Source organism: Bos grunniens, chromosome 22, assembly GCF_055505025.1.
Source record: "Bos grunniens cultivar Pamir isolate PY7600 chromosome 22, Bosgru_T2T1.0, whole genome shotgun sequence".
Lineage (NCBI taxonomy): Eukaryota > Metazoa > Chordata > Mammalia > Artiodactyla > Bovidae > Bos > Bos grunniens.
In genome coordinates this window covers 37247486-37274961 of record NC_141186.1, presented here as the reverse complement: position 1 = coordinate 37274961, position 27476 = coordinate 37247486, and the positions used below count along the sequence as shown (strand labels likewise).

Below are 27476 nucleotides of genomic sequence, written 5' to 3'. Positions count from 1 at the left end.
ATAAAAGACACTGAAGAGGGCAGAAATACATGGAAAGATTCTGTGCTCATAGGCTGGAGGAATTAATATGGTTAAAAGGTTCATAATATCCAAAGCACCATATGCAAAAGAATAAAACTGGACCTCAATCTTACACCATAATAAAAATAAACATGTGGGTCGCAAAGAGTCAGACATGACTGAGCAACTGAACTGAACTGAACTGAACTGAATATAAAGCACTCACCAGAGTGCCAGGCACTGTCTCTCCTGTCCTGAAAAACTATTCCTGGTGGGAAATTCCTGTCTCAACTTCCTATCTCTGAACATTTTACACCTTGTACTTTCTGTTTCATTCCAATGTCAGTAGATAAAGTATTGCTTTTAAAAATATCTTTTCCTCCCTTGTCTACAACTGAATCTTCTCCACTGGAAACAGAGGATCCTCCCTACGAAAGTCCTATCCTTGCTAGAGCCAGGCCATTCCTCAGGGACACTTAGTGTTTTCTTTAACTAGACATTAACTTGGAGAAAAACAAATTGGTCTATTTCTGCATCAACGGAGCAGTTCTTCAGAGGCACTCACAGTTTTTTAAATGTTGAAAATCCTTCACTAATTAATCCGGGTTTCAAATGAAATGCCTGCCTCCCAGCTGATGGCTGAAGCCGTGGAAGAAAAAAAAAATTCCAGAGGAGATCCTACCTAGGGTCTGCCCAGTGGCTGTTTGAACTTACGCAAATGACCACGTCTGAACACACACATTCAAAAATATTTCTTCCATCTCCCCCTCCTTCTGGGAAAGTTATCTTCATGCATTTGGCCCACGGCCTGTTCAACTTTTTCTGGAGGCAGCCAGATTTGCAACATCAAGAACACAAGCGTTGGAATGGCAGAAAAAGGAGGAGTTCTCCCACCCTGCCTGGAACGAACTCCTGCCCTCTGACAGTGACCTGGTGGGAAAACGCCAGCCTGGTCACTGCGCTGGAGGGCTTCACAGGGGAACGGATGTGATGATAGCAAGGGGGCTGAGCGAGAGGCTGGCAGGTGCCCGCTTCCTGGCTCTACTTACTTCTTGCCATTCCTCTGCCCTCCACGCGTAGAGAGGACACGGCGGGGCTTGGCAGGCGCGCTCCGACTCTGGTCGGGTGTAGGGGTTGCACTCGGTTTCTCTGGCCGTTTTGTGCGTTCCCATCTGACAGCCCACATTTCTCCGCCGAACGCCTTGGCCGCACGACATGGAGCACTGCAAGGACAAGAGGATGTAAGTGGGAGCTCTGGATTGTTGGTGGGAGGGGGCGGTCATCAGGGTGGAGAGGGTCAAGGACCTGGGGATGGTATTCCTAATCCAATGATCTTCACAGTCATCACGGGGTTTTCTAATTTCCAGTGAAAGGGACCCAGGAAATGTCTAAAATCTGCAGCCTCATTGCCTAACAAAGCCAGTTGAGTGAGGAAGAGACTCAAGTTTGGGGGTAATTTCTCAAGTTAACAAAACTCCTGGACAATGGAAGAGGCTGGGAGACATCATTCAGAAACATTCAGTACATCCTAGAGTACTGCTGCCATGGGAAATGAAAATCCCAAGTGATTTCTATCCCGGAAGGTTGGAGGGCCTTGAAAATTGGAGAGACAGTTGCACACAAGAGAATTTCTTGGCAGATGAAAATTATAACTCAAGGAGAGAAAATCACTGAAGATTTTATGGCCTTATAAGTAGAATTATTTTCTCCAGTCTCCTCTTCTTCTTGCTCCTATTACTAGAGTTAGGGGAATTCGGATGAATGTATGAAAAATAAAAGCTGACAGAGAAAAACTATTTCCTTGGGCGTTGTGTTTTCAGCCTGTGAAATGTACTGTTAATCAGGCTGAAACATTTTGTTGACCAAGCTGCAAAACACCCTATTAATCTGCAATTAACTTTTCTCTAAATTAATTTTTTAGTGGTTTCCTCGTTACTGGGTTTTATAATCTCACTCATGGGCAGCCAAGAATTATTATCTTTATTAAGCTTTTGACAGTGAGAAACTAAAGGCAACATTTAACTGGAAAGAAATGCCTATTATTTCACTTAGCTATTAAAAATTGTTTCCAAGTTTGTGTGATAGCTGAGCCTCCATTCATTTGTCTGACTGAGAAAACAAGCTTAACATACATTAAAGTCATATTCCTAAGAGGAAGTCTTCATACAGAGTAGAATCAAGCTTTTAAATTAGATAAAAATTCCTGTCCAGCTACCCTGCAGCAGGATTCATCGTACTCTGAGGCTAATGGGAATTTACTATCAAGAAGCACCCCTAATGAATTCTGGTGCATATTAGTATTATTTCCATTTCAGATTCTAAAAAAACAGGTGATAATATTTAGAAGGCAGCTTGGGAAATCATATCATTTCAGATAAGTCTGCCAGGCAAGGAGCTTAAGCGTTCACATCAAAGCTAGCTGAAGAGAAGGAAATATTTTAGAGCAACATTGCTACTATTGTTTGGGTTTAATTGTATTAATTGGATTGAATGAGTTTGTGACCCACAAGAAATCAGACATTTAAAGTCATTGTGCTCTGGGTGGAATGAGAGGGTGCCTGAGCACAAGTGACTGCCTTGTCTACAGAAGATGGCCATGTAATACTTCGGGGAGCTATGTGTATATTTCCCATTGATTCCACATTAAATGAATGAACTATGACATAGGAGAAATAGCACAGGAATGACAGAAATCGTCAACCACGGACAGCAAATAACAACCAAAACACTCTCTGTGTATTTGAATTTGGGGCCTTAAGCATAAAACAGAACAATTCCAGAACGTATCCAAGTAAAAGCACAAGGAAAAAAATAAGAACAATTAAGTAAACAAGTCTGAATTTGCATAGAGCTGATATATATTCAAAATCTCATCATGCTTTAATAAGGTAAAGAAAAAGGAAAAAACATTCAAGGCTTTCCAGGTGTATACTATTCAGGTTCTAAGTAAATGCAATTTCTTTTTGATGCCACTGTTTGTTACTAAATTATTACTTATGGCTCAGCAAAGATAAGGTATTATCAGCCATAAGCATCCAATATTTAAGAAATAATTTCTACAATGTTCAATATTTTTTTCCAAAGGGCAAATAAAGACAGAGGAAGTTTCAATTATACAATAATGTCATTGTGGCTTTTGATTTTCATATTGTCAAAGCTAGCCCTGACTTAACATATTCAAAGATTTGTACAGGGCTTATATGCATAGCAAGGTATAATAAGCCTTGCCTCTGTGAAAACTGCATTCATGGCAATCTTGGTGCAAAATGAAGTGTACTGCATCAGAGCTAGTTCTCTGTGTTGGACTTTTCTTCCTGTGCTGTCTCAGGGGAGGCAACATTTAGCATACAGAGCAAGCCAGGCTTGCTTGGTAAATTCTGAGAGATTTGTGCAGAAATCCTATGAATAAAACAGCATCAGAAAGACCTCTGTGTGACCCTGGAGGTGCTGATGGTGGTGGTGTGTGCACGTGTGTGTGCTTAATTCTTGTTCTATGTAGTCCAGTTTTTAGTTACTCTAAGAAGAAAAAAGGTTGAGCAGCATATTAACATGTGCCCTCCTCCTGCAACTATCATTCCTGCATGGCAGTCTATTTGTGCAGGTTTGAATGCAAATGTTTTTAGTTCCAAACTACTAAGCTAGGAGCTGTGTTTCATCTCTCTGGACTCCCTGCTATGCAATGTTAGTATGCAGAACTCACCAATTTAAAGGAGAAAGTTAATGCTTCTTTCTATAGATAAAACAAATCTCTATGGAACTTGTGATGCTTAGGGAACTGTAGTACATACTTGAAAGCCTAGAAAGAATTTTACATACTTTCTATCAGTGTGACTGCTACAATCATGGCCATGACAGGATTCAAAGGAGGGATTAGCTTGAAAAATAACAAACTTTAATAACTAACTAAAGTATGAACTAACTTTAATAAATAACAACTGGTAACAATAATAGCAAACTTAGTGAGCACTTACTAGGCCAGGCTCTATTCTAGGGTTTCTCAACCTAAGAAATCATTTTTGTTGGAGACTGTCCTGTGCATTGAAGGAAGTTCAGGGGCATCCCTGGACTCTATCCCACTACACGTCGGTTGCATTCCCTCTCCTCTGCCAAACTGAGACAACTAAAACTGTCTCCAGACACCTCCAAACATCCCAAGAGTTACAAAATCACTGCCAGTGGAGACCTTAGTTCTATGCTAAGCATCTTGCATAAAATATATTTCATACTTCCCAGTAAACCTTTTACATAGATACTTCGCACATAAATAAAGCAAAGAACAATCACCCTAACTCAAGCAAAAACTAAAACAAAAAGTAATTCAAATAAGTTCTATCCTAGGCAATAAACCAAAGCCACTGTGGACTAGGATTTGGCTTCCAGTTTTAAGATATGGTGCTAGTATTATGCAGCCTTTTGTACTACGTCAGCAAGAGTGGGTGAAAGGACTGTATTCAAACAATTCAACATCAACGTTTGCAGTTCAAATACAAGTCACAGACAGCACATATCACTACGGCAACTCTAGTTCTCATCACTGACCATGTGCATAGGGTTTCTAAGATTTCTCAAAGGACACACATTGCACATCTGCCATGTTTCTCCATTAAACACTTCATAATCACATGACCAAGCCACTCTCATGGTAGTTACAAAAAATTCCCAACCAAAAATGGCTGATAGGTTCATAATGCAATTTGCCGATTTCCATTTTGGCATGAGCACTGAAGAACTTTAAAAAAATCAAGTGTTTCCCTGACTTCAAGACACAGTGCTACATTTTGTATCACTGAGAAAGAAAAAGGAGCAATTAATCATGACCTTCTATTAGATGTAAGGACCATCCTGACCACAGAAATGTTCAAGTATCAAAAAAAAACTGGTATCTCAGGGCTGAATGAATTCATGATAGATGAATGATGGTAAAGTGTTACTTTCATTCTAATCTGATCATTTTTATTGTTTATTCTTAATCTTCTTTTGTTTAGGAAGCTTTTTTATAGGAATAGGATACATTAACGATGTTTACTCTGGAAGGCTTTTGAATCATGGACCTATAGAGCCTTCACATTTATCAAGCTGAATCAAGAATCAGATGCTGATTTTGTCTGAAAATTTCATCCCTCAGCTCTTTATCAAAATCATCTAAACAAACTGAACGTGAACTTTTGAAAAAAAAAAATTCTTTCAAACTTGAGTATGTTTTTCAATTAAGGTTCTTCTTTTACTAGAAAAATTTCCTTGACACATTCAAGATGTTCAAAAGATGTAAAAGTGAAACATTCCACTTTAAACCTCAAAACACTAATTCTGAGGAAAAGACAAGATTAGCAAGGCTGCACTAGCTTCCTCTCCCACTATTCTATATGCCTTATTATTGTCAGACATTTTGACATAATGAGAAATTACAATAATTATTTCCCCTACCCTGAAGACGAGATGACTAAAATACAGCCACCAGCAGAAAACAGAAGAACCAGATATAAAATCTTCTAAAAATTATTGCAAATGGATAATCATTACTCTTGCTTTATATTACTGCCTTAGGGATATTTCTGTTTACCATGGGATCATTAGTAAGCCAATAATCTTTAATCATGCAGACTATCTTTCTCCATCAACCTCTGGGTCTGATTATCTTCAGGTATGTTTCAAAATTGCACAAATCGGATTTTACCCATGTAGCATCTTATCTTGCCTGCTTTTATAATTCATTTCTATAAATCAAATCAAGCATTAGAAAGTTGGCCACAGACCATTACATGACTGTTTTTACTTGCATTTTCCACAAAGGTAACTAGACTTTCCTAAGCAATCATTTTGAACAGGTGCAGTCTTTTTGGGGGAAGCATTCCGATAATCCTATTACCTTATGTTTGAAAAAACCCCAAGGGTTCAAACCTAATCATCCCAGCTTTGTGAGCAATTTTAGACTTTCCATCAAGTTCACAGGATATGAAAGTAAAACTCACTCTGTGCTTACCAATAAAGAGTGAAAGAGTCTTTTAATCATCCTTCTTTTAAATGAACTGACTCTTATAACAACTATCAATTAAGTGCATCTCGACAAGATGCAAATAGATAAGTCGAGGCCAAGGGACATAAAGAAAAATAACAGCATGAAAGTATGCAAGAGGACAAGCTAATTGGTGTGGTATCTTAAATAATGTTAGCTATAGGCTTTTACATGAATTGAACAGCTCGAAAATACAAGGGCTGGAAGTCAGAGATGACAGTAGTCAGTTAGACAAACCATTACTGATGACCAGTACGAAATACTGCCTAGAAATCTGATCCCTTAAAGAAGCCAGAAGAGGAACTAGCTTTGGCTGGACACAGACACTTTGTTAAAATAAAAATAAAAACAAAATGTGATATGATAAAAGCACTCTGAGGCTATTCTGCTGGGGTACAATGCAGGCCACATTTTATTTCTGTGTGAAGGGGAATATGACTGTGAGGTATGGGGGACAATGACAGCAGCCCAGAGCATTTAAGAAAAATTCATGTTTCTAGAGGAATTTCCTATCATTCATGTTGAAATAGAGGATTCTCAACTCCTTCTCATGTTAACACAGCTGTACAAAGCTTCTTTGCGGTGTTAGGAATCAAGACCCAGGCTCTGAAAGAATCAATTCTACAGGCTGCCAACCTTGAACCTGGTTTCCTATTGATTCTCCAGAGTATGTGCATACATCTCTACTGCACAGGAGAACCACAAACTCAGCAAAACCTCAATGCATCAAATTAACAGAGGGAAAGAGCATATTACACACAGAATATGTGAAAAGACATTGGGCCTTACTACTTTTAAGTAAGCACCTTCAACTAAGCTGAGGAAATGTGTAAGTGAGGAGTAACAAGATATACTTTAAGGGCCAGATATGAGTGATCTGTTCACCCACCAATTGTTAATGTGTAAACAAAAGCTTCTCAAGTTCCCTCTTGAATTCAATAGGGAAACCTACTGAATTTAGCAAATGTGTACAATTAGTGGAGTCTAACTGTCATCAGTTTCTTGGGTACGTCCCCCACTTTCCCATTGGATATACACATACTGCACTCATTCAAACAAAATATTTCTCTTGAGAGATTATTAGAGTTAAGACTACTGAGCTAAGTATGTGGCATTCATTACTGCAATAAATCCTCATAAGAGCTATATGAAGTCAGGTCAGCAAGGTCACACAAATCACCCCAGGTCACAGAGCTAGGAAATGACAGAAAACTTCCCCATCTATCCCCCACCTCTACTGTATACAATCTAACAGGCAGAGAAGTATTCTTTAATCCTTCATATTGACAGCTCTTTCTTTAAGAACCTCAAAGGTAAATCTGAACTCAATTCCTGCCAGGTAACCATAGTCAACCTTACTGGAATCTGAATTAGTGGTTTTCTAAATGGTGAATAATAAAAAGCCATCAGCAAAGCATTGAGGGCTACTCTGTCCTACACAGTTGACATCTATCACCACTTAGAATTAATCCCCACAACTGTCCTAGTATATACATTACCCAAAGCACCAAGGGATGAAGCCACTTGCCCAAGGTCCCACAGCTAGTGAGCATTCTGACATAAGGCTGTCTCCTTCCCTGTCTCCACACTCCCCTCTAAAAAACTGAAACTGAGCAGGGAAACAAGCCAACACACTGGTGTCAGCCACGTGGCCAAAGGGAAGTAAGAAGTCGTTAGAGGAGAAGTGTTGCTCACCTGACTCCAGGCGCCAGCCTTCCACTTGGGGCATCTTCCTCCTCGGCACTTTCTGTGCCCATTTGGCTTAGCAAGGTGTTTACAGTAATCACTTTCTAAATGGCTTCCATCTTTTGCCATGCAGTAAACATTTCGTTGTTTATGCCCTCGACCACAAGAGACAGAACACTGAAATATAAAGCAATGGCAAGGTTGTTTTTTTTTTTTTTTTAAATCACAAGAAATTTGATAAAAACCTAGGTCGTGAGATGTTAAGATCATGCCTAACAAGAGTCACCATTCCCTCCCCCTCTGCAGTGCCATTTTGGATAATATCTCAAGGCTCAACATGGAAGGAATGTGGCAGTGGAGGAAAAAAATATGGACAGCGGGAATCCTGTCTAGTATTTTGGGTCACTCAAGAGTGAGGGTAAATCCTGGTAATATAGGCCAAAAATAAGCCCACGAACCTGAAATTACCATGAAATTATGATTTAAAGAAGTCCTACTATGAATTAGTAAGGATTTATTTTGGACATCTCACTTCATGCAGTCTCTGGTCAAGATATTTCTTCAACAAAATGCCTCGTGATCTACTCTTTTGGATAAAGGTGCATTTCCAAAATACAGCTGTGTTCAATTTCCTTATGAATTGATTTAAGGAAACTCTTCTACCATTTTTCAGAGGATAAGCTCTCATTTTCCCAGTCCATTGGAAAGGAGGTGAAAAAGGCATGTTAGAAACTGAAAGGTAAGTTAGCAGGTGGGTCTGTGCCAAGTTTGGGAGGGAGGCATTACCTTTCAACTTTGATCTGCAGGTTCACTGAACTGTTTTAATGTGACCTTGTCTGACCACATCTAAGAAACTTGACTTTGATTTCAGAGTAGGTTTCTCAGAAAGGTTTAGGAATCAAAGTGCTCATGGAGTCGGGACAAAAATGTGACATGACAGCTTCTTGTAGAACAGGCAAGAGGCTGGCCCCAATGAGTACACTGAGATATTCAACGTCCATTGCCTCATTAGCGATTACAGAAGTCATTACCACTTGGATCATAAGCTTGCTGGCTCCGGTTTTCAAGACACATTATTTCCCAATACAATGTCCTTACATTTCAGAGGGAACTGAGTTTAAGAATGAAGAGCAAAAATGTGAAAATGCAACAAAAATAGATTTCAAGTATCATTTCTTTCTACTCAATGTTTCTAGTTTCTCCTTTGAACTTTGTGATTTTGTTAACTTAAATGGCCAAAGTGTCCTTTCAGGTCTAATAGATAAATAGCACCATGTAAAACATGTAGCCTAATATAAATTGAACCACCATTACCAAGCGAGCTCTAAGTGATCCCATTCATATATGTGCCAGACATGTTTTTTCTAGTAAATATAGACTATTATAAAAATTCCAAAGTAGCTGCTAGAGAAATATAAAATATGTGTATTAATATATTTGGGCCTAACTTTTTACTTTAGGAGATGGAAAGGTTTTTTTCTTTTGAGCTCTTATTTTGTGAGTATTATGATTTTGAGTAGTCATTCTGGAAGGAGTATACAGTGTGGAAGGAAGGAGTCCAATTTAAATATCTACATCAAAAATATCCATCTTTCAGCCTTTAGAGTTTTGATGTATATGAAGACTTTGGGCTACAATTCTAGAAGACTTTTATAATGAATCTCCAAGAAGTTTCCCTATAAACCAACTTACACACAGATAATCCCTATTATTAGTGACTAATTTTAGTATTTAAAAATGTTACTTCCACCAAAATTACAAGCACAGTTAGAGTTTGAGGTGCGTTCATTTGTTTAGTCAGCAGACATTTATTAAGCACCTACCAAGTTTTCAGGATTATGCAAAGTGTTGGGAATACAGTGATAAATAAGAGTGATATAATCCCTGCCCTTGTGGAGTTTAGAGACCAGTGAGGGAGACCAGCATTAATCAAGTGACAACAAAAACAAATACATATTTGCTAACTGACATGAGTACTCTGAAGAAAAGGGGCTGAAGTGCCTGCAAGAGGAGTCCCTGGGGCATTCCTGAGGGCCAGACCATGTCAAGCTAATAGGTCACAATAATGTATTTTATTCTCCACAAGACGGAAAATCACTGAGGGGTTTTAAGTTAGCGTAAGACACAGTCTAATTTTCGTTTCAAAATTCTATTTTTACTACCGAGTAGACAATGGGTAGAAATTCAGCATTAGTGGAAACAAGAAAACTTAGGAAGCTAACGCAGTTGTCCAAGCAAGAGGTGACGGTGGCACTGATGAGGGTGCAAAGTGGAGGGGTGAAGGAAGCTGGTGAATTTAAAATCGTTTTTGAACTACAAATGACAGTTCCCCGATGGATCTGCTGGGGGGTGGATGGGAGAGGGCAGGGGCAGGAAGGCCTCCAGGTTTTCTGCTTTGGGCAATTGGATTAGAGTGATGATACGGACAGAGATGGGAAAAACAGCACGGGGAGTCAAGAATATATTATTTTCTAGGAGATGAGCTGAATTTAGAGGATATGGGTTCATGGGTGGTAATGTGTTTGATTAGGGTGAAGAAACAGACACAGCTGTCTTATTAATCAGATGAACAAGTATCAATTGAAAGCAAGTTTGACCCTGAAGGATCATCATTTCAATATACAAACAGTTCAGACAAGCTGTCCCTTAATATGGAGGGGAGGAAGAAAGTTGGTGGAAATGGAGATTTAGTAATCTATTGGTCTGTAAGTTCCATGAGGTCAGGGGTTACAGAAGCTTTGTTTATCACTATGGGCTTATACTTCCAACACTTTGTAGAATACTTAGAACTTAGCAGGTCCTCAATAAGTGTTGAATGGACAAATAAAACAAATCCATTTAGTGGTCACTAGAAGAGGTAACCTAATATTAGGGAGCAATCTACAAAGGCAGAATTAGCAAAGGCACAGCTTTCTCCCATTCATTAGGTGCAAGGCACTACTCAAAGACTTTATATACATTATCTCATTTAATCCTTCCAATAACCACAGAGATAGGTACTATTATTGAAGACAAATGGCGTTTTCAAAATGGCATAACCAAAATGCTTTATGTGTATACATCTCTTCCTATATGACTCCAATTAAGTGGCTAGATGTCTTTTGGGAACATAACAGCACAATGAAAATCAACAGCATCACTGATAATAATTCATCTGAGAAATGCTACTGGGGCAACCAACATCTATTACCCAGGAAATACAGATGGAGGAAGTTGATTTTAAATATAACACCTTAAAACTCTTTTAAATACCTGGATTAGCTACATCGGCAATGGCACCCCACTCCAGTACTCTTGCCTGGAAAATCCCATGAACGGAGGAGCCTGGTAGGCTGCAGTCCACGGGATCGCTAAGAGTCCGGCACGACTGAGCGAATTCACTTTCACTTTCCACTTTCATGCATTGGAGAAGGAAATGGCAACCCACTCCAGTATTCTTCCCTGGAGGATCCCAGGGACGGAGGAGCCTGGTGGGCTGCCGAACTGGGGTCACACAGAGTCAGACACAACTGAAGCTGGAGAATTCCAGGGATGGAGGAGCCGGCTGCCGTCTATGGGGTCGCACGGACTCAGACACAACTAAAGCGGCTGCTCGCTTCAGTCGTGTCCGACTCTGTCCGACCCCATAGACGGCAGCCCACCAGGCTCCTCTGTCCCTGGGATTCTCCAGGCAAGAACACTGGAGTGGGTTGCCATTTCCTTCTCCAATGCATGAAAGTGGAAAGTGAAAGTGAAGTTGCTCAGTCGTGCCCGACTCTTAGCGACCCCATGAACTTCAGCCCACCAGGCTCCTCAGTCCATGGGATTTTCCAGGCAAGAGTACTGGAGCGGGGTGCCATTGCCTTCTCCGAGCAGCAGCAACAGCAGCACCCATATCTAAGGGTGGTTTTCTTATTTGGGGACGTGAATGAAACTGATTTGGAGAAAAGGATGCAACACTTCAGTATGACTTACCATATGTATTATTTGCCTAAAATTCAGATCTAAAAGTGATAAAGAAATTCTTAAGGTATCTAATCTGATAGCAAACACCTTTCATGTTTTCTAAATTACCAGTAACAAAAAGCAGCTGCTTGTGGAAATTTCCCTAGCTAGCAGGCTTATTAATAGGTCTATCATGATTTCATAAAGAAGTTATCATCTTGATAACCAAATAAACACAGGTTTTAGCTCTTATATTCTGAGGGAAATTTCTGTCTGATTATTTCCAGTCCTTTCCCAGGCACTGATTTTTGTCTCAACATGCGTTGCAGAAATAATAGTTGAATTTAGTGTGTCACCTAGTACATATTATTTTTTGGCTATATATATGAAGTTTCTTGCTCTGGGGAATATTTAATTCCTTATATTTGCAGCCAAATAGCCTTCTAGTTTGCCAGGTGGACCCTGACTTTTTTCCTCTGGAGAAACAATCCAATATATTTAAGAGAATGATTTTTCCTCCAACACTCTCAAAGTAATCTCTGTTTGTTACATAGAAACACCAAGGTCAGTATCTCTAATGCCTTGGCTTTTGTTTCTGCGAGGTCATTCAAAGGGAATGTTTAACGTGGAGCTTTGTGGAGAGGTTGTCTTAATTTTTTAGATGAAGGTCTAAGAGTTTAAAATCTGTGCATTTCAACACATATGGTGGAAATGGAACTGGCTTTTTCTCTCTAGTAGTAGCTCTAGATGTGGCGTGGATTTGCATCTCACTCTTCCTGGTGTGCTGTCCCTGGCGTTAGGGATGCCCTGCATCGGTCCCTTCACTTATATTGAGGAACTGGGTCTCTCAATCACCCAGCAGCCAGCAAACAACCTGGTGTGTCTGCCTGGATGACAAGGGCTGAAGATCCAGAGAGAATGAAATCCCTAGCTTTGCTGAGGCTGGTGAGAACCTGGACATCTGAAGGGAGATGGGGAACCACACGGAACTGGTAAGAACACCATTAGGAGCCAAGAAGGAATAAGAAGGGGAGGGTGGAGGTCACGGATACACACAATATCTCGCCAGAAGGAAGCTTCTTGATGAGGCTGGATGATGCTGGGCGCTCAGAGGAGGTAATGCAGTGAGTGGGGCGTGAACCAGGACTACTCAAGTTGTGGCTGATGTTTGATACATAAAGGTTAATGGACGGTCCAGGAGGACAGCTCCAGCAGAGTGTCTGGGCACAGTGGAGTATGTCTCAGTGATTTTTACCTCCAAGTGATCTGTATATATAAGATTCTGTTTATGTGAAATGTATTTTGGAGGATATTGATCAAGGAGTCTATATTTCCAAACAGAGGACTGACAGCAGGTTAGAAATAAGAATTGAAAAGCCAAGAGAAAGGTCAAATGCTAGAATCTACTAAGCTAAGCCAGGACTCTATAATGATCTAAGCATTTCTGACAGTCAGAAAACCATCACTCTGAGACTGGTGGGCAGAGTTCAGTTATGAGACAGGAGACTCTACTAATTATTATTCAAGGCCTTTCCCTAGTGATTCTATAAAATATGAAAAAATCATCTAAATCATTTAATATAAAAAATGAAATATGTCCTTTCATAACAATAAGCTCTTCTTGATTCCACTCTCATTCTGATTTTGTTTAAAAAACATAGTCAGATCCCATCTGGGAAGTATGATATCAGAAAGCAGGCAATGCATATGCCCACAGTTCAGAACTGCTTTTGCCAATTACGGTGATAAGTGAAGTGAATATTGCATGAACATCTTACCATCATGAAAAGCAAAGGATTCCAGCCTGTACCCACCAGGTAAATAAACAGAAAAAATAAACAGAATATGAGAGGAGAGATATAGACTTAGGGATCAAGGTCAGGGCAAGACCTAGAAATCCATGTGGGCTAGTAACTGCAATTCATGTATGTTTATTACTGCTTTCCACACTGTAGTCGCTGAGAAAATATTTACAGGAATGAATGAACACATGAAGGCTACAGCCATCACAGAAATGGACTATGTCCCAAATGTCGTATTTTCCTAATGGTTTCAAGAAAGAACCACCTGGAATCTGACCCATCGGATTTGGCACAGCTATTTAGATTCAAAGAGTTGGAGCAGGACTATTAGAAATCACATCAGCTAACTTTTATTGACCTCTTATATGAGTGGGACCATGAGCTCAAAGATACTAGCTTCTCCAATTTAATCTCTATAGCAACCCCGTCCGTGGCTCACGTACTATTAGGATTCCTCTTAATGAATAAGGAAACTGAAGATTAAAGAGGTGACATGACTTGCCCAGGGTCACAGAGCCAGGAAACAGCAGAGTTAGCCTCTAAATACGGCAGGTATGTTTCCAGAATGACTATTTTCTTCCTTAAGTCATACTGAAGAGAAGACCTGGTTAAGACGGCAGGCTGTTCATTCACCTCTGCTTATCCATGGTGACAAGAGAAAACTGGGACTTCAAAGAAACGCTTCCTAAGACTATTTTAGAGATCTCTGACTCGTTAGTCTCCCAGGAAAAGGATGGTTATACAATGTGTTTCTCATTTTAATACAACCTATTTAGCACTCCGGGAAGAAAGATGCTATGAAAAATGAGCATACCACTATGTACAATATCACATAAAGATAAAGAGCCACATTTCCTTTCGGTCAGAGCCACACTCTGGTTTTCTCGTGGCCATTTTTCAAGATTGATTCACCCCTTGCATTCAGCCTGAGGTCATATGCTGAGTTTTCCTCTCTATTCACTGCTGAATGGTCCTTGGCGTGGTCAGGAATGGAAGGTTACAGGTTGTAAATTTGGGGCTGCCAATTCACCAAGGACTAAGCTCTCAAATATTTGAGCTAGAGGTCATCTCAGAGATTATTCAGTCCATGTATTTATTTTTACAAATTCAACACAACGGAAGAGGAGACACGCCGTGCTCATAGTCACATAGGAAAGAAGCAATAGATGGATGTAGGAGCTCCTGGACCCAGCACAGAACCCGACTTGGTGCCAACTGCACTGAGGATTTGTGAATAGATTCTGGTGTTTTGCATGTTGCTTGGGACCTACAGCTGACCAGACATCCTAATTCTTTCCACTCCAACTCGGTCATGCCCACATGGTGCTAGCAGTATGGTCTGGGGCTACCCAAGGCAGGAATAGATTCTGCACCTCTGGCTCTAAAGGATTACCAACACAAATATGAACAAGCACGGGTTTCACTACCTCTTGTTCTAAGATACCAGTTAAGAACAAATTCCAAGAGGTGGCTGTGCACGAATCGGGATTCCTCAGCTCATTGCTGAGGAATGGCACTTTTCTTCACCTTGCTCTAAATTTCAGCCCTTCGAGACACAGGTTTTGGAGTCAGACAGACCTAGGGTGGAGTGTAATCTGCCACTTTATCATGGCGCCATCTGGGGCAAGTTACCCAACCTGTCTCAGCTGTGTTCTCTGTAACAAAATGAGGATAACAACACCATATATACGCAACAAGGCTGCCTTACAACCAGATATGACAAAGTATACAGAGCCCTTGGGGTTTTGCTGGACAGTGTAAAAATCGACACACATTCACTGTTTCCACTGATACTACTCGTATTTGGTGGACTCTTTAAAAAGATCTCCTAACACGCAGTTTAAAAGGTGAATATTTTTTAAAATATATGTTCACTTATGGAGTCTAAAGTTAACATTCTAATACAGGCACTTCTGGGTGAACAAGTCTAGAAAAATCTTCCTCTTGTGAATGGGGGAAGTACTTTCCTTTCTAAAGGTCACAGAGAGATCCCCAGAGCAGACATAAATGTGGATGATTCCTTTGCTTCTGCAGTGCCTTTTTTACTCTCATAGACTATTACTCAGTAATACAGGCTCTTCTAACCACAGAAGACAGAAACACAAGTAAGAGAAAGAAAGGCATCACTACTGAAAGCCACATCTCTACTCTACCATTTCCTGTTCACATTTACTATCTCAAGAACTCCTTTTGTCTTTTTTTTTTTTTTGGTCATGTTATTTCTTTCAATGTCCTGAAGCACAGAATCCACATTAGTGATAACCATATTCAGTCACTCCCCTGCTCGGTCCCCAGTGGTGGGAATGCTAAGAATCTTTTGTCAAAAAGCATATCTTCTCATTGGCGATGTGAACATGTTTAGGGAAATTTTTATAGGGCTTCTCACAATACAAGAATGGCTCTGAACAGGGGCATCAGGGAACCAAAATGACGGAGGAGGAAGGAGAGAAAGCTTGGCCAGGAAACAAGGGCTGTGACTTCAGGGCGTAAAGCCAGTGTTGACAGGCCTGCCTGATGGCCGTTCATGTCCAGGACCACCATGGCACTTATTACCATGAAAAGGAGCTGCGGAAGCATGAGATTGGCAGGGAGCACCATAGAAGAAAGCCGATGCAGGAGTCACAGTCATTGCAGCCGGATGGGGCACTGGGCCATCCTTCCTCCCCCGACCCCCCCAAACCCCAGCCTGTGCAATGCTACAAAGGTCTAAGACCATGGAAGAAAGGGAACTAAGATTCACATGTCAACTCTCAGAGCACACTTGAAGGCGCCTGTCAATACTATATCCAAGTAGGTGGCCCCTCAATCGCCTCACAAGGGACATGGCAGGGCCAGGAAAAGAAGCGGAGGCAGTGAGAGATGTTCATGACCCCCACCTTCCATCACTTCCAAAAAGTGGATGCTCTCCAGTTGCATCCTACAGCTTCATAATATAACAACTTTGTATCAGAGGATGGAAAAACATTTTCACATGAAATACAGCAGCATATGAAGTTAGCTATGGAACTTGTGAAACCCAAATTGGGGACCTTCTTATTCTCCAGGAGTATAAACATTACAGTTTTTCTCCCCATAAAGACAGACACAAAAACCAAGAAAATCTGCAAAACCTTACACGGTGACTTCTAGCGTGGCCACATCCAATAGTGCCTCCAGGGATTTGAGGTATATTATGTTATCAGGCTCTGTTACCCCTAGTTCCCCATTCCCAAGCACAGTGCTGATTTTTGTAATGCTTCTTTCCCTTGCAAGGTTAGATGTGATGATTTTTTGGTAATCTGACTTCAGCAAAATAATGACATTGTCACTTTTCAGGAAAGAGGTGAAGATGGTACCAGGACCCATCCTCTAACCACAGAAGTATTTGTGAAGGCAGACTGGAAGATGGGGAGGGTAGTGGGTGACGTTTTTGTTCTAGGATCCTTTATTCTCAGCTGTTCCAAAGGTGGGTGCAGAAGAGCCTGATATAAAAGTTATGTCTGCTGGGAACACGGATCCAAGTTTCTTGATACTCTGCAGGTGGGTTGTAACTAAAGGCCCAGGCTGAAGCGTTCAGGGCTATCTGGAGATGTCATTCGACTAGATGATAGCACCTGAGAAGACCCACTCATTAACGCTACTGTCCCAGGCAGCCAGGGAGAGTCATGGGAACTTAAGGTGCCCTTGGGAATGCCTCCATAGAAAAGCAATCCAGATAGGCTATATGTGGATTTTCAGACACCCAACCAATGTTCAGCCCTGAGCTTCTTCCCCCTCCCAAAGAGCTAGTCTAAGTATTATTCAGTCATTTAAAAAACACTAGGTTAGGGTTCATTTAATTGCCTCTTCCATTCTTGCTTTCTCTGCCTGTCTGGTCCTTCTTCCATCAGCTTCATGTGAAAGGAACATCTTTATCTGCCAGTATGTCAAGTATCTTACATTGAAAAAGTTACAGCTGGAGAGGTAGGTAGTTCATGTATTGAATTTGCTTTGGGTGGATATTAATGCCACCCCAGAACTGAAATATGCATACCTCTGAGTTTGTAATCAGAGAAATATATCTCAGTGAGAGGGAAAAGGTCATCTTAACCATTACTGAATGAGATGCTCACCCTTCAGCTTTGCAATGTTCTTCTGGGAGTTTCAGATAAAACCAAATTACCACCAATAGGCTCTAGTCAAGTCCTTTGTGGCTTTCCTTGTCTCTTCCTCCTGCTTACCTTTTGGTAAAGAAAAGACTCAAGAGTACCACTATGAAAGGATGAGATGAGAAGAAATAAAACCCAGCTAAAATGTAAGTGGCTCATAACACAGAAGAGGGGCATAGAAGTGGCTAAAACTTTGTTTGATGGTTTTCTGTGAATTTAAATTATTCCTGCACTACTCTGAGATTTATTCAAATAGAAATCCCAGAGTTGAGGCAGAAGCATGTGTAATAACTTGGTTTTGGAATCAATCAGATTTAGTTTGACTACTATCTCTCTATCTCTTCATTTGTGATCTTACGTGAGATGCTTAACCAGGTATGAAATGATGGTGAGTAAGCAACTTAAACCTAACATGTCCGAAACAGTTGTCCTGATCTTCGGATTAGCTTCTCCATTTCAATCAATGGGAACTACTCATCCACTTATTCAGTGCACAAAATCTGGCTGGAGTCATTCCAACTCCTTTCTTTCTCTCGTTTCCCACATCTAAACTTGGACCAAATCCTTCAGCATTACCTTTAAAATGTCAGAATCCTACCACTTCTCACGACTTCCACAGAATACTCTCATCGGAGTTACTTCAATGGCTTTTAATGTTCTCCCTGCTTCTATCTTTGTTCCTCCTGTAGCTTCCCCTAAATTCAAAAGCCAGGCTCATTCTTTTAAACAAATCCACATTTCTACTCAACTCTCCCTTTCCCCAATAGCTTCCTACGTCAGCAAATGAAAGCGAAAATTCCTCTAGTGGTCTTTCTCTCTCCCTCTACCATGATGAACTTTCATGTTCCCCTCCATCAATTTCATCTCTAATTTCATATCCTACCACCCTTTTTTTCAGCCGCATTCACCTTGCAATTGTCAAGATACACCTGGCATACTCTTGTCTCTAGGTCTTCACCTGAAATACCATTCTCCTGTAACATTCGTCTCCTGAGTATCCACATAGCTAACTTTTCTGTTTTCCCAGATCTCTGCTCAATTGTCACCTTTTACAGGATGACTGTCTGACCTTAAAAATTATAGTTCCCATCTCCTCTTACATGCTATTTTCGCTCTTCTTTATTTTTATCCATGGCACCACTCACATTCCTTCACAATATATATTTCACCTCTTTTGTTTGGGATTTATAGGTTATTCCCCCTCCCCACTAGAATGTAAATTTGATGAGCTCAAGGATTTCTGTCTGTTCTGTTTACTGTTATCTCCCTAGTGCTCAGAGCAGTGCCTAGTTTATAGAAAACACTTGAATACTTAGGGAACATACAAATGCATGCATGAATGAATAGTATCTAATAGAGGCTAGAATCACTTATCTCACAAGAATTTTTATGGATGAAGCAAACACTCGACACAATGCTCAATTCATTGGTAAGGCTCAAATAAATAACAACTGCTCACTCCTATCTTCTGTGTCTGTTCACTCCAAAACTGGCTAAGCACACTTGTAGTTTAATATTTAATTCACAGTTACAGGACTAAATACTGCACAGGGGACATCTAAGAGGAGGGTTATCTGAGAACGTGATGTAAGATAACAGCAAGCAGTAGAATCCTGAGGTCTACGCAGGCAAGACTAACACTGAAGGCTTGGCTCGTAGCCACTAAGACTGCCATATACTATTAGGGTCACAGAATGCTTTTTTCCTCCCCAAATGTGTCACTTTAGATCAACACTTTTGCCAGATGGAAAAAAAATGTAGATATATAGACTGAAAGTAGACTAAAAAGAAATGTAATGGACGAGAATGGGTTCTATCTGGGCCGGGTATTGTCTATCTCCATTCTGGCTAGAAACATCAAAAAGCAAAAATGACCAACCACCCCAAAACAACAAACAAAAAACAAAAAGGCAAATAAGATATACCCCAAAACAAAAAACAAACCAAAAAACCAACAAACCAATCAAACAAAAATCCTAAGGACTTACACTGTTCCAGAATAATGTGTCTAGGTTTAAGTCTGATTTTTCTAGTTCCCTTTCATTTAAAAAAATGCTCTCAATGTAGAGGGTATTCAGGATTACAAAACCAACATCAAGTCTGAGATTTTAACTGAAGATTGAACCTGATAGAATTAAATCATTGCCACTCTCCTGTATATTCTCTACAGGCTAGCCATCAGAAGCCTCCCTACTAAGTAAGATAATTAATACCCAAATAATCATATTAGGCTGCATCCAGAAAGATCTACTTTTCTTAGTTCAGTAGATATTTCCCTACAGATGTATTAATTCACACTGTTCTAGCATGCTGTAAATGTCCAGGGGAAATACAACTTTTTTTCAGAGCTCTGGTCTGAAAGTGTTGGGTGACAAAATTCAATTGCTGAGTTCTTTTGAAAACCATTCAAAAGTAACTGAAGTGTTAAAAGGACCTATTCAAAAATTCAGACCCCAAAGACTCAGCTTCAATGGCTCTTAAAAAGTAGAAGAAAGCTAAACTGATTTACACTGGGGTAAGAGCCTATTTTTGCAGGTGTCACAAATCAAAATGAGTATTTATAGAAGTTCTGAAAGCCCTTCCAGAGAAAGAGAGGGAAAGCGTTAAACCTGGGAGTCAGTTGGGTCTGGATCCAAGAATTACTGATTGTATGATGCTGGTACATTTTACTTAGCCTGCCTGGAGCTCAGTTTTCATACCCACCTAATGGATACAATATGGACCATTCTGCAAGGATTATACGAGGATCAGCAATAACGCTTACAAAGCACCAGGCCCAAAGCTTCGCGCAAAGAAGTTGCTCAGTAAATGTGGGCCTTTTGTTATTCTTTCTCCACTGCTGGTAAAATCCATCTGGACTACTGCAGACGGGCATTTTTACATGCCACATCAAGGTACATAAGACTACTGGTCATCAGTTGGTGATTAGGAGGTGGAGAAACCCATTAATTCAGAGAACTGAGGTTTCCCAGAATAACTGGAAAGATTATAATTACGTAAAAGGCAAAACTCCATTTCTAATTTCAAAGAGCTTTTGACATAGTTAGCCCATTGGTGATTTAAAGCTCCAGTTATTTCTGGAAAGTGGCACCCATTTGTCTTATGGAGAACCACGGTCTCATCTACACTGAGTTCCAATGTGTGTCTTTCTTTTTATAAAAATTTCTGCTCTTTCATCCAATAAAGTTTAAACATTGTGGGAAGAATCCAATATTTCATTAAAGTTTGGGTCCTACCATAAACCTTCTGAGGCTGCTGACAGTGTCTTGGGTTCATTTTGTTTGCCTTTCCTCTACTGATGGATTTCTTCTCTGGTCTCAAAGACCTGGACTCACTACTAGTAGTTTATTGCCATCATTAGTGACCTTTTTGAAGAAGAAGAATTGAGATTGATTTTCTTTCTAGGGCCAGGAGATGGATCATCTAAAATGTTCTCTGTCCCACAGATCTTGGAGTTCCGTTTGCCATTTTGATCATAAATACGTGTGTCTGTGTGGCATGGGGATCTGAAGTTGGTAAATACATAGAACTACCATCTGTTAAAGCAGAAAAGATTTGAAAAGTGGAAAAGGAGAGGTATGAAGGGGTAAAACTTTAGAAACTTCTTTCCCCGTAAGTTCATGTACTGAAAAGCCAGGTTAACCTTACACATCTGAAAAGCTGATCATGGTTTCTTCTGAAAGGTTAAAAAAACAACTGGTGGGAAAACAACTGTGAAAATCTAGTGATCTCTACAACATAATAATTTACTATGGCTACTTAATGCCCATGAGAATATGGAAAGTTCTGCTGTAAGAAACTCACTGAACCATGAGAGAAAGATAATATTGCTCCCAGGGGACATAAGCCAATGTCTGAAGACACTGTTAACACAACTAAGAAGATATGCTACTGGCATCTAGTGGGTAGAAGCTAAGGATGCGGCCAAACATCCTATGATGTCCAGAACAACAAAGAAGTATCTGGTCCCAAACATCAATAGTGCCAAGGCTGGGAAACCCTGCTTCGGACCTATACACAAGTTATGGGACAGTTTCTGTACCACTGTCCTGGTTTCTAGTCAGAAACTGGTCTCCTATTTCCAAGATAAAATGCTCACTAGGAATAACTATGCTTTTATAAAAGTACCTCCTGTCCAAAACTCCTAGATGTTCAGTTCTGAAACCAACTCTTACATAGAAGTGAACCATTACACATATGCAGATTCTACCATGAATGAGGGAAGTGCTGTTTGTTTGAAACATAAAGTGGAAAGGAATCTGTATCTATATATCTCTGGATCTACCTCTATCTATCTATCTGTCCATCCATCCATCCATCTCTATACTATGAGTGCTATCAGTTTATATAGCCCAAATGTAAGAACATGTTGGAATGTTGGAGTAACCTTGTTTTCTTAAGAAATTCTGATCCTCACTGATGACTTTCTATCCAAAGTTGGTAGCCCCCACCAAAGTTGCCATGCAGAATGTCTATGGAACACACTGGGCACATCTGTACACATCAACAACTTCCCCTCTCGGCTCCAAAGACTGAGTGACACTGCATGTTGGTTTGCAAATTCATAGTCTCTTGAGACAACTTTGAAACCCTTCTATTTTTAGTTTATTCTTGAAAATCTTTGACCTTGCTAGGTTCCTAGGATCCCACATACTACTTGATGGAAAATTTGACGCTCAAGAGAAGTATGTTCTGATAGCTAACCAGCGTCATTTCTATGGGGTTTGCAACTGTGACTTCAGCCATGACGTCTGATCATGAGTCCTCCCTGTCCTCTGGGAGCCATGCTGTTGGGTTCTTGACAACATCCCTGGCTGCCCTTAATGCCAATAATACTGCCCAGATGCCAATAATACTCCCCAAACCCATCTGTAACAACCAATTATGTCTCCAGATATTGCCCAATGTCCACTAGTAGATAAAAATCAACCCTGATTTTTAGAGAACCACAGAATTATCTCAAAGTTTTCAGAAAGCTCTCAAAACCAAACTGAGTTTAACTGACTTGGTGGGGGGTAGGGAACACAGAGGGCTGTTTTTTTGTTTTTGTGTTTTTTTTTGTGGATGAGAGTGGCAAAGGGCCCACTGAACATCAGTTTAACAAGGTCAAGATCCTAGGCTAAAAGGGTTTGGAATCCTTGGTCTTAGAAATGTGACATGTACAACGTAAAATCAATTTCCATGCATAGCAATGAAGATTATAGCTACAGTGAAACAAGCGTGCTCTGCTGGATAGCATTCTTCCCTGTCCTCGCAGCCATGACCTGCCACTGCTAAGGGGTTCCTGGACACTTCAGGTCTGACGAAGAGACAACCAAGGAGAAGGAAGTCACAATTTCACTAAGAACGGGCAAACTGCAATGGAGGAAGAGGTGAGTTGGCTGGGTGAAGGCTTTTTATGAGGCAGAAGGAAAACAGCACAGAGTTTTCAAAAATTTCTTTAGTTTTCAAAGGAATCTGGGTTTTGGCTATGAAGCAATAGATAAAAATGGGGAGTCTGTATTTATTCAAGTATTTTCTGGAATTTACTAGCAAGCCTGGCAGTGAAAGTCTGGATTTCCCTGGGAAAAGGGGAGCAACAAACCATACCATTCCCAGAGGCCTTTTCATTTTAGCTGCCTGGGTGGGAGGGGTGGACAGAGGAAGGGAAGAGAGGGCAGAGGAAGAAGCTCATGGGGAAAAAAACCAATGAAAACTAGGAAAGACGCTCTTTATGCTGAGCTCAGACTGGAGCACCCCCTTTTATTATGATGTTACAGTGCAAATCTGAGATTAAAAACAGCTTCCTAAAATGTGTCAGAATTTTTAAAGCCCTGAAATAAATCCAGACCTACACTCTCTGCTTCCTTGTGAAGTATAATACACACTCTGAATATATTTACGTTTAAGAACTTTTAAAAAATAACTTACTCTGAAAATTTTCAAACTTAAAGAAAAATTGTAAGAATATTAAAAAGAACTCCCTCTCCCCTTATCTATATTCCCTAACTACCAACATTTCACTACCTTTGGTCCCTCCATCCTCCTCCCTAAGTATATATATATATATATATATATATATATATATATGCCATTATATTTTGTCTTTTCCTGGAAAATCCATATAGTGTCTCATCATCTCCAAAAATCTAATTTTCCCAAATCAAGTACACTCTCCACATAAATACAACTCTCCAAGTCAGGAAATCACTACTGATACATCACCACCATCTAAACCTATGTGGTTTTTTTTTATGATTCCCTCCTACATGTTAGCTTTTTATTTCCATAGTTTCGGCCAGTGCAACAATCATTTCAGCTCCTGAGTAACTAGGATTTTCTCATTCATTCATTCATTTCAATATTATTGACAGTCTGCCTACTTTGCATAAGGCACCAAGCTTGAACAGTGGGCCTCTATAGCCCAAAGGAAATTAAGCTTTGGGGCAACTCGAGAAATGATTTGGTTAAAAAGAATTTCACTTGAAATGTGGTGCTTATGTCTGTATTTCTTCCTTTTTCTAGTTAATTTTTTTATATCATCTTTTCCCTCACTTCACAGTGCCCCAGTCTTGCTCTTCACCTGGCTTACATTTAAGAGAAATAATTTTCTCATATTCATCCCTTTAGAGCTCTGAGCAAAATCTGTAAATGGCTCAATAATTCCAGGATGTTTCAAGTAGTTACCCCATGGAAAAACAGAAAATCTTAAATTGTAGATAACCTCTTCCCACAGCTTTTCACCACTTCACCAACTAAAGAGTAAGATGAGGAGATTACGTCTTGGTTGCTAATAGGTTCAGATCCTCATTCAGCCAGTGTGACCTAGTACCAACTAGGTAACTTCTCTGATGGTACTAAGCTCATCAAGTAGAAGAGATTAAATCTGATAATTGGAGTGAACTGCTTTGCATAACTCCTCGCAGAATATGTAAGTGATAAGTGATTGTGACAATAAAAAGTCAAAACCATCACAATAATTACGGGAGGAAATGCATCATACAAAACTAAAAGAGGGGAAAACAGCTCTTTTGTGGATAACTGCAACAATCCATTCCACTACTTTCTGAAATACATCAAAAAAAGGTGGCTGAGGAGAGTTATTTTGACTTACTTCCCAATTTAGTACAGAGACAACCTAAGTGTAAGGATAATAAATTTAAAAGAGCTTCTAAAAATACAGACCACCTGAATGTTTATTGTTTATCATTTACTTCAGATGTTGCCCTAAAGGGGGAAAAAATAACCCCAACAAACCCACAACTCTATCTTATCACTAGAAAAGAACCAATGTTGCTACCTACATTCTAATTTCTGCGGGCATCAGTATGGGATATAAACAGGAAACAAACTATAATGTTTTCTTAACACTGGGGAGGTGAAGGTAAATGATGGCAATTACAGTGATGGAGGAGACATTTGGTTCAGCTCTTATTCTTCTAAAGTGTCTTTGAAAAAGCTCTGTCAACCTAATCTGCTCAACCTTTACCTACAGGTATCAGTGAATATGAAAGCTGCCTTCCCGAAACTTCTCAAAGACAGCATGATCTCTTGGAATTCAAGCTTCTACAAGGTGGCTACCTGGTGTTGTCTGTTTTTGCCTTCTCCTAAAAACACCAATCAAACCTTGCCCTTTTGACCCACAGAACACATAAACATTCTTTCTCCTTAACTGAACTTACTGCCACGATGAACTTGAACTATGAGATGCACAAGAGGAGAGTTTGTTTTAACAGCTGCTTTTACATGGAGGCCCTGGAGTTACTATTCTGAAGATAGCTGATTCTAAAAGCCTCTCTTTTCACTGTCCTATTTTTTCAATGTTCAGCTGTCAGGGAACAACCGCTGAAGTGTTCTCAACCAAAGGTGCAAAACAGAAGGACAAGGGGATGGTACTCACTAGATGGGAAGACATTCTACATAGGGGATCCATTACATGCTGACACAGGGTTTTTCTCCCCAATTTATTTGTATAAGTTTACTTACCCCTTGACAAGCTGAATATTAACTGCTAATTGCCTGAGGTTGCCCTGTCTAATACAGTAGACACCAGTTACAGGTGCTGTTTATATTTAGAGTAATTAAGTTACATATAATTTAAAAATGCATTATCCCTATTGTACTTGGCCACATAATAGGTGCTTAATATTAGCCACATGTGGCTAGTAGCTTCCATATTAGAAAGCAATATGGAAGAGAGAATATTTGGAAAGAGAACATATCCATCATCATAGATAGTTATTGGACTGTTTTGGCCAGTGCATAACTTCATTCTAATAAGAGCAAGGGGATGCAGGCCTCACTAAGAATGGTGACTTTGTAGGTTCAGCCTATATGGATTGTTTTCCATACTACTTCCTCCTCCTTTCTTGGCTGCCAATGCTCTATTTTATACATTTCTGGAAAGGGGTCTTGTCGTGATTAAAACGATCCATGAAAACAATCCCACTTTAGAGGAAACAACAGCAGCAAGGAGCAAAGATGGCGGTGTGGCAACCCACACATTTCAGATCTTTTTATTGGTACCTAACAAAGGGGGAAATGCACCCTCAGCCACAACTTCCCATGCTGGTATGGAGGCTCGTGGGCCCCTGCAGGGAGAGGCAGAAAGCCAGGCCCTCTACTTATCCTGACTCTTAGACCCCTGAACTCATGTCTGGGTTCTAATGAAAAGATGAACAGAAACATACTTCCTGATAGAAGGTTTTTAAATGTTCCATGCCATCAGCAAGTGAGCATTTATCACTGAAAATTTACTGGGCGATTGCACATTTAAAAAGAAAGACAAGATCAATAATTTATATTTATTGAACAAAGATCATTAGCAACCATGAAGATACACATGCACACAACACACACACACACATATATATCCTAATAGCAACTTTTATTTTTATGGTTGTAGTGAGGCTGTCAGGAAGAAATTGTCAGTTCTTTACATGTTCAACTTCATTTAATACCGAATTTTCTCTCTTCCCAGTAGAATCAATAGCTCTGATTGTGCATTGCTATATCCTCAGCATCCCAGAAGAGACTAGCCCCACAGTAGGCAAATAAAAAGTATTAGCTGAAAAATTAATGACTTCTTTTTTGAAGGAATGACCTGTAGTCTTTTACTCCCTCCTCATAAAATAAATCTTCCTCAACCACGTTTAATAATCAGGATTCCCTCCCAGCCAATTAGACTTGGACTCAGCCTCTACCTCCCACTCCACATTCCAAAGTTTCCATTTGTGTCCATTCCAGGAGGGCAACTCCCTGACCTGAGTCAGGGGGAGGAGCTACACTCCTCAGGGTCTAATGTCTCTCTACCCTTGCCCCCATCCCCACCTTTGGACTTTTTAAAACTGTAAAAACAGAAATCTGTCAAGCAGTCATGAAATATCAGCTTTCAGAAAGCAGGAACAGAATCTCTGACAGGCATACAATCACTGTAAATACTAAAAAAAAAAAAAAAAAAAAACACAACTCCAGTTAAGTTTTATCTCCAATAAAACAGATGCAAGGACAGTGTGTTCTGCGGTTTTTAAGTACACGTGAGATGAGTGGTTTATAGAGTCTTAATCTACTCTGAGTTCAAATAAATTTTATAATTTCATATATTGTAATGTTTTCATTAAAAAACTATCTTATTTCTATACTCTATATTGATAGAGCCAAATAATGTGTTTCTTATTTCTTTTTAAAAAAGATACTAGCAGAATGTTTAAGATATGTCTGCATTAGTAAAAAGATTCTTATTTTTATAAAAAATGCATTCATATTTAATGTGATATTCCTTGTAGCCAAAATCTTTATATCATCTTCTGAATCTGGCTATTAATATTAGATATTTCAAAAATAAAAGTGAGAGATGTTTCGCCATTCCCTAAACACAGTCAGTTATTGGAAGTGTTCAGAGCTGCTGGTTATGGGAATTTACCAATAAGAGTTATAAATTCAGAT

The 27476-nt window shown here is 39.9% G+C and overlaps 1 protein-coding gene and 1 long non-coding RNA gene across 23 annotated transcripts in view; one reads left to right on the top strand and one right to left on the bottom strand.

The window, feature by feature from the left end:
• The window catches only part of ADAMTS9 (ADAM metallopeptidase with thrombospondin type 1 motif 9), a 162532-nt gene that overhangs the window by 35016 nt on the left and 100040 nt on the right, over positions 1-27476 (bottom strand). For 4 of the 6 annotated variants that reach the window (XM_086367020.1, XM_086367021.1, XM_086367023.1 and 1 more), the window contains 2 exons: positions 7709-7876; positions 1050-1223 (listed from right to left, as the gene is read on the bottom strand). In XM_086367020.1, coding sequence (XP_086223146.1) covers positions 1050-1223; positions 7709-7876 — 342 coding nt within the window. Of the gene's footprint in view, positions 1-955; positions 1224-7708; positions 7877-27476 lie in introns of those variants that run through there. The other 2 variants (XR_015151362.1, XM_086367022.1) reach the window with 2 other exon arrangements.
• On the top strand, positions 851-27129 carry LOC147348298 (uncharacterized). 17 transcript variants are annotated; one of them, XR_015151394.1, is made up of 6 exons: positions 928-1241; positions 8373-8438; positions 12483-12615; positions 20999-21128; positions 22742-22924; positions 25027-27129. It is a non-coding gene; the product is annotated as an uncharacterized LOC147348298 (long non-coding RNA). The 17 variants fall into 17 exon arrangements; XR_015151393.1 differs by having other exon boundaries at positions 947-1241; positions 8006-8438; XR_015151402.1 differs by lacking the exon at positions 12483-12615 and having other exon boundaries at positions 851-1241; positions 22810-22924.